General features: G+C 42.7%; 1 protein-coding gene across 3 annotated transcripts in view; it reads left to right on the forward strand.

The window, feature by feature from the left end:
• Positions 1-8,036, forward strand: part of PLOD2 (procollagen-lysine, 2-oxoglutarate 5-dioxygenase 2) — a 268,114-nt gene that overhangs the window by 137,870 nt on the left and 122,208 nt on the right. For all 3 annotated transcript variants that reach the window (XM_005872258.2, XM_005872259.2, XM_005872261.2), the window contains one exon: positions 5,752-5,915. In XM_005872258.2, the coding sequence (XP_005872320.1) occupies positions 5,752-5,915 (164 nt within the window). The remainder of the gene's footprint in view (positions 1-5,751; positions 5,916-8,036) is intronic.

Raw genomic sequence — 8,036 nt, forward strand, 5'->3', positions numbered from 1 at the left:
TTTCTAATATTATGCCATTGTGGTCTGAGAAGATGCTTGGTATGATTTCAGTCTTCTTGAATTTGGGGAGACTTTGCTTGTGACCCAATATGTGGTCTATTTTTGAAAATTTCCCATGTGCACTTGAGAGGAACCCATATTCCATGGCTTTGGGGTGAAATGTTCTGAAGATGTCAATTAATTCCATCCGATCTAGTGATTCATTTAGGATTGATGTTTCTTTGCTGCTTTTTTGTTAAAGGATTTTTCCAGTGGTGTCAGTCGGTATTAAAGTCCCCTACTATGAGTGTATTGCTGTCAATCTCTCCCTGATATCTTCCAGAAGTTTTTTTTTTATGTATTTTGGTGCTCCTGTATTGGGTGCATATATGTTTACCAGAGTTATAGACTTTCATTGAATTGCTCCCTCTAGTATTATGAAGTGGTGTTCTTTATCTCTTTTCATAGCCTTTATTTTGTGGTCTAATTTGGTAGCTATAGGTATTGCTAACCTAGCTTTTTTATCATTTCTATTTGCCTGAATTTTTTTCCCATCCCTTCACTATAAGAGTGTGTGAGTCCTTTGTTCTGAGGTGGGTCTCCTGTAGACAGCAGATATATGGGTCATGTTTTCTTATCCATTCAGCTACCCTATGTCTTTTGATCAGGGCATGTAATCCATTTACATTTAATGTTATTATTGACTGGTACTTGTTTGTTACCATTTTTATTCTTTATGCCTCTGTTTCTTCTTCCTTTCCTATTCTTTTCACAGCAGTCCCTCTAGCATTTCTTTCATTGGTGGTTTGGTTGTAATAAACTCCCTTAGCCCTTTTTTCAGTGAAGCTCCTGATTTCACCTTCAATTTTGAATGATAGTCTTTCTGGGTATAGTATTCTTGGATTCAGTCCCTTGCTTTGCATTACTTTGTATATTTCATTCCATTCCCTTCTGTCCTGATGTGTTTTTGTTGAAAAATCCATTGATAGTCTGATGGGAGATCCCTTATAGGTAACGTTCTGTCTCTCTTTAACAGCCTTAACATTTTTACTTTGTCGTTGGTGTTTGCTAATCTATAATAATAAAAGCATAATATGCTAATTAGACTGGACATCCTTCCACATGTACTTTTGGATGACTTGCTGGACTAAGCTGGGGCTATGAGGGAAGCCTGGGTTACAGGTACCTATTGGCGGCTGGAAGGAAGCCTGTGTCCCTGGTGTCTGCCAGCGGCTGGAGGGAATCCGGTACTGACAGCCAGGGGAAGGAACCCTATTCTTTCATGAATTTTGTGCATCGGGCCTCTAGTTTAATTATAATGTGTTGTGGTGTCAGCCTTTTTGGGTTCATCTTGTTTGGGACTCTGTGAGCTTCTTGGACCTGTGTGAGTTTTTTCTTCCCAATATCAGGGAAGTTTTCTGTAATTATTTCTTCAAACAGGTTTTCTATTCCTTGCTGTTTCCTCTTCTTCTGGCACCCTTATTATGCAGATGTTGTTTCGTTTAGTGTTGTCCCAAGGCTCCCTTAGTCTCTACTCCTGTGTTTTAAGTTTTTTTTTTCCCAGTTGCTGCTCTGCTTGGGGATTGTTTCCTACCTTGTATTCTAGCTCACTGATGTGGTCCTAAACTTTTCCTAGTCTACTGTTGATGCTTTCTATTGTGTTCTTTTTGAAGCTATGTCATTCTTCCTTTCTTCATGGTTCTTCTTTCCCTCTTGGTTCTTACACATGTTGTTGAATTTGTCTTCCATCCTTTTCAGTGTCAATATGACCATTCCTCTGAATTCTTTCTCTGACAAATTGTTTCCCTCCATTTGTTTACTTCCTTTTCTGGCGATTCCTCCTTTTCATTTGTATTGCGGCTGTTTCTTTGTCTCTACATTTTTGCTCTTTGGAGGGTGTCTGGTTATGTGGCTCATGCTCTACCACATTCACAGCTGTGTTTAATCCACCAATTCAGTGTGGATGTTATTCAATTCAGCTGTTTCTCCTATCTGCTCCTTGAGAAGGTACAGGACCTGTCTGCCTATTCAGCTGCCATTTTCTCTCCCCCTGGTCAAATTTCTTATGAGCCCATAGCTGGGGAGGCAGGAGTCTCAGTGTTCAGAGCCGAGGCAGCTGGTCCTGGGCTGTTGTGGCTGTAGGATCCCGGGTGGTGTCCGTGGTCTCCCTTGGTGAAGGTGAGGTTGGGCTCCCAATCACAGCTGCTCTCCCCTTCAAGATTATGTGATCTCTCTGTCATAGCCTGCCACCCTGGGAGAAATTTCAGCAGTTGTAGAGGCTTCCCGGTTAGGGGAGCATGTTCTTCCAGTCCACAACAATCCTGTGGAATATAAATGTCCCTCACTCACACACCCCACATGTTCATACACTCCCCATTTGCTCTCTCACTCACACTGTTTCCCTCAAAATCATCCTGTTGGCTACCATCTTGGATCTCCCCAGAATATACATTATTCTCAAGTGCACATGGGACATTTTCAAAGATAGACCACATATTGGGAGAAAGGCAAAGTCTCTTCACATTCAAGAAGATAGAAGTCATATCAACCATCTTGTCATATCACAATAGCATAAAATTAGAAAGCAACTACAATGAAAACAGTCGAGCACTTGGAGGGTAAATAGCATGCTATTAAACAATCATTGGGTTATCAAAGAGATCAAAGAAGAAATAAAAGCATCCTGGTAACAAAAGACAAAGAAAACACAACAATCCAAAATCTATGGGACACAGTGCAAGCAATCCTGAAAGGGAAGTTCATAGTTCTACAGGCCTACCTCAAAAAAAAAAAAAGGTAATATATATCTAACACTACAACTTACAGAATTAGAAACAGAGCCACAAGAAAAGCCCAGAGTAAGTAGATGGAAGGAAATAATAAAGATCAGAGTGGAAATACATGACATAGAGACCAAAAACAATACAAAAGATCAATGAAAACAAGAGTTGATTCTTTAAAAGGATAAACAAGATTGATGAACCTCTAACCAGGCTCATCAAGAAGCAAAGAGAGAGAACCCAAATAAACAAAATCAGAAATGAAAGAGGCTAAATAATAACAGACCCCACAGAAGTACAAAAGATTGTAAAAAAAAATGCTATGAACAACTTTAAGATTGATGAACCTCTAGCCAGGCTCACCAAGAAACCAAAAGAGGACCCAAATAAAGAAAATCAGAAATGAAAGAGGTGAAATAGCAACTGACCCCACAGAAATACAAAGGATTGTAATATAATACCACGAACAACTCTACTCCAACAAACTGAACAACCTAGACGAAATAGATGTATTCCTAGAAAAATACAATATTCTAAACTCAATCAGGAAGAATAAAAAAACCTGAATAGGCTGATAACTGCCAATGAAATTGAAGCAGTAATCAAAAAACTTCCAGCAGTAAAACCTCTGGTCTGGTTGGCTTCACAGGGGAGTTTTATGAAACATTCAAAGAAGAACTAAAACCAATCCTTCTCAGACTATTCAAAAAAATTCAAGAGGAAGGCACACTCCCAAGCTCTTCCAGCATTATCCTAATCCCAAAACCAGTTAAAGACACTACAATGAAAGAGAATTATAGGCCAATATCCCTGATGAACATAGATGCTAAAATCCTCAACAAAATTATAGCAAAATAGATCCAGCATTACATTAGATAAATCATACACTATGACCAAGTGGGATTTATTCCAGGAATACAAGGCTGGTACAATATTTGCAAATCAATAAATATGATACATTCATTACATAAACAAATTGAGACAAAAATCACATGAGCATATCAATTGATGCATAAAAAGTATTTGACAAAATCCAACACCCTTTCCTGTTATAATCTCTCAGCAAAGTGGGAATAGAGAGATCATACCTCCATAATGAAAGCCTTATATGACAAACCTACAAGCAACATCATACTCAATGGGAAAAAAACTAAATCCATTTCCCCTAAGAACAAGACAGGGATGCCCACTTTCACCACTCCTGTTTGACATAGTATTGGAAGTGCTAGCCATAGCAATTAGACAAGAAGAAGAAATAAAAGGCATCCAAATTGGAAAAGAAGAAGTAAAACTGTCCGTATTCACAGATAACATGAAATTTTACATACAAACCCCTAAAGACTCCCATCAAAAAACTACTAGACTTAATAAATGAATTCGGCAATATAGCAAGATACAAAATTAACACCCAGAAATCTATGGCTTTTTTATATACCAACAGTGAACTCACAGAAAGAGAAACTAAAAAATCAATCACATTTACCATAGCAACAAATAAATTAAGATACATAGGAATAAACTTAACTAAGTACGTAAAAAACTTATACTCAGAAAACTACAGGATATAGTTTGAAAATTTATATCCTGTTGAAAAAAGAGATAGAGGAAGATCTAAACAAATGGAAGTACATACCGTGTTCATGGATTGGTAGAATCAACATTGTTAAACTCTCCATTATACCCAAAGCCATCTATAGATTCAATGCAATCCCATGTGTCATTCTTTAAACAACAAAGAATTTAAATTTTCACAAAGTTACTAAATGTTTCTTGATGCATTATTACTATCCTAGCATATTAACAAGCTCCTTGAGAGCAAGTCTAGCTGGAAGAGGCTTGTGGAGCAGCCTCTTTCCTCCTCCATTTAGATGTCACAGCAGTGCCTCTGGACCAGGGGTGGGCAAACTTTTTGACTCGAGGGCCACAATGGGTTCTTAAACTGGACCGGAGGGCCGGAACAAACGCATGGATGGAGTGTTTGTGTGAACTAATATAAATTCAAAGTAAACATCATTACATAAAAGGATACGGTCTTTCTTTTTTTTACTTTTATTCATTTCAAACGGGCCGGATCCGGCCCGCGGGCTGTAGTTTGCCCACGGCTGCTCTGGACTATTGACTTGAGGAAGAGGTGGTGCTGAATTAAAGAGCATCAATTTGCTTTATTGTTTGTTACCTGGGATGTTAAGTCATTAAGTTTTCATCTTTGGAAATCTTTGGCCTTGAGGTACTCTGATGTAAAAAAGGAAAATGCAAAAGAAGTTGTGGTTGTAACAAGAATAGAGAACTTATTACAGAGTGAGAATATATTAGGCTTTCATATTTCATATTTTGTTACTTCATTGTGATTCTGTAAATAGGCTGTCAGGAATAAAATCTGTATAAAATCAGTGAAACTATAGATATTAAATAAAAGTATCAACTTTTATATTGTTTTTGAAATTTATTGAGGTTTAAAAAGATGTGCGTATCTATACACTATTTTAGGATTTCAGGCTTAGTTTTGATTAAAATATAAGTTTAATATATAAATATTTATGACACTTAGTAGTTGGTCGAATTTTTTTCAAGGCAATGAAATCTTCAGAAATTATAATGGATGGGTACAAATTAAATTGAAACATTAGGTAGTTACAATGGAAAGTTCTGTCAATGATTGTGTCTATATTATTAGATAGCAAGCTACTGACATTTTAACATTTCAATACTTTTAAAATTTTGACTTAGTTGAATAAGTGATTAATGAAAAAATAGTAAGACTAATTACTACAAAATTTGTCTTTTTTATGGACCTCAATTTCAAAAGTAATGTAAACACTAGTAATTTAATATTAAACATATACTTTAAGTTGAGGGAAAATTGTTTGGTGTACTCTCTAAATAGTTGGTGTTAATCTTTTGTTGTAGTCTAAATTCTGACCTTTATTAGAGACTGTTTCTTGGTTTATGTATTTTTTAATATATTTTAAAATGTTTTCCCTTCACTAAACAGCTTTGATGTCATATTTGCTGGCAGTCCAGAAGAAGTTCTAAAAAAGTTTCAAAAGTCAAACCACAAAGTGGTCTTTGCAGCAGATGGAATTCTGTGGCCAGATAAGAGACTAGCAGACAAGTATCCTGTTGTACACATTGGGAAACGCTACCTGAATTCCGGAGGTGGGTAAGATTCTGGCAGAAAAGTGTAATGTAAATTAAAGTAATTATAAATAATTATGAAACAACCTTTTTTTATATGTATAACTATAGACATAGTTTTAAATAACCATTATCTTATTACTATGGAAAAATTACATCAGTTTATAATCCACAGTACATTTTTAGCTGACAAAGCATTTTCCTATATATATTATATCATACTTTAGGCCCAATGCACAAAATTCGTGTGTGTGTGTGTGTGTGTGTGGCGGGGGGAATACCTCAGCCTGGCCTGTGGTCTCTTTCAATCCAAGAACCCACGCTCCTAACCGCCTGCCTGCTCACTTCTAACTGCTTGGCTTGCTGCTCATTAGCACTGCCGCAGAGGTAGGAGGGGCTCCTGCCACCACCGCTACACTTGCCAGCCTTGAGCCTGGCTTCTGGCTGAGCAGCGTTCCCACTGTGGGACAAACTGAGCACCAGGGGGCAGTTTCTGCCTCAAGTGTCTGCCCCCTGGTGGTCAGTGCACGTCATAGTGACCAGTCATTCTGGTTGTTCCACCGTAACAGTCGCTGGGCTTTTATATAATAGAAGACTAGAGGCCCAATGCATGGAATTCGTGCAAGAGAAGGACTTCCTTCCCCCAGCTGCTGACACCAGCTTCCCTCCAGAACCCAGGACCCGGGCTTCCCTCAGGCCGCCGGCAGGCACCTGGACCCGGGCTTCCTTCTGGCCACCAGTAGGCACCCGGGACCCAGGCTTTGCTCCAATCGCTGGCAGGCACCCAGGACCCAGGCTTCCCTCACAACCCCGGCTTTGTCTGGAAGGACATCTGGTCTAATTAGCATATTATGCTTATATTATTATAGACTAGAGGCCCGGTGCACAAAAATTTGTGCACTCGGGGGGCGGGGGGGGGGGGGGCCCCCCGCCCGGCCTGTGCCCTCTTGCAGTCTGGGACCCCTCAGGAGATAACGACCTGCTGGCTTAGGCCTGCTCCTGGGTGGCAGAGGGCAGGCCCAATCCCTAGGTGCAGCCCCTGGTCGGGCTAAGAGCAGGGCTGATTGGGGAGTTGGGGCGCTGCCCCCTGTCATGCACAGAGCAGGGCGGATCGGGAGGTTGCGATGCCACCCTCAGTCACGCTCAGGGTAGGGCCGATAGGGGGGTTGGGGCACCGCCCCCTGTCACACTCAAGGCATGGTCGATGGGGAGATTGCGGCCCCACCGCCTGTCACGCACAGAGCAGGGCCCATCAGGGGGGTTGGGGAGCTCCCCCCTGTCACGCACAGAGCAGGGCCGGTCAGGGGGTTGAGGAGCTCCCCCTTGTCACTCACAGAGTAGGGCAGATAGGGGAGTTGGGGCACCGCCCCCTGTCATGCACAGAGCAGGGCCGATCAGGGGGTTGGGGCGCCGCCACTGTCATACTCAGGGCAGGGCCGATGGGGAGGTTATGGCTCTACCCCGTCACACACAGAGCAGGGCCGATCAGGGGGTTGGGGCGCCGCCACTGTCATACTCAGGGCAGGGCCGATGGGGAGGTTATGGCTCTACCCCGTCACACACAGAGCAGGGCCGATCAGGGGGTTGGGGCGCCGCCACTGTCATACTCAGGGCAGGGCCGATGGGGAGGTTATGGCTCTACCCCGTCACACACAGAGCAGGGCCGATCAGGGGGTTGGGGCGCCGCCACTGTCATACTCAGGGCAGGGCCGATGGGGAGGTTATGGCTCTACCCCGTCACACACAGAGCAGGGCCGATCAGGGGGTTGGGGCGCCTTCCCCTGTCACGAACAGAGCAGGGCGGATAGGGAGGTTGTGGCCCCGCCCCCTGTCACACACAGAGCCGCAGGGCGATCAGAGGGTTTGGGCGCTGCCCCCTGTCACACTGCTCCAGGGGCCAGGAGGCCTCGCGGCTTCACTGATCCCAGTGCTGGGAGGCTCGCAGCTCCGCTGATCCCGGTGCTGGGAGGCATATTACCCTTTTACTATATAGGATAGAGGCCTGGTGCATGGGTGGGGGCCGGCTGGTTTGCCCTGAAGGGTGTCCTGGATCAGGGTGGGGTCCCCACTGGGGTGCATGGCCAGTCTGGGTGAGGGGCTGAGGGCTGTTTTCAGGCTGGCGGGGGACTGAAGCTCCCAACC

Source organism: Myotis brandtii, unplaced genomic scaffold (assembly GCF_000412655.1).
Source record: "Myotis brandtii unplaced genomic scaffold, ASM41265v1 scaffold373, whole genome shotgun sequence".
Classification (NCBI taxonomy): domain Eukaryota; kingdom Metazoa; phylum Chordata; class Mammalia; order Chiroptera; family Vespertilionidae; genus Myotis; species Myotis brandtii.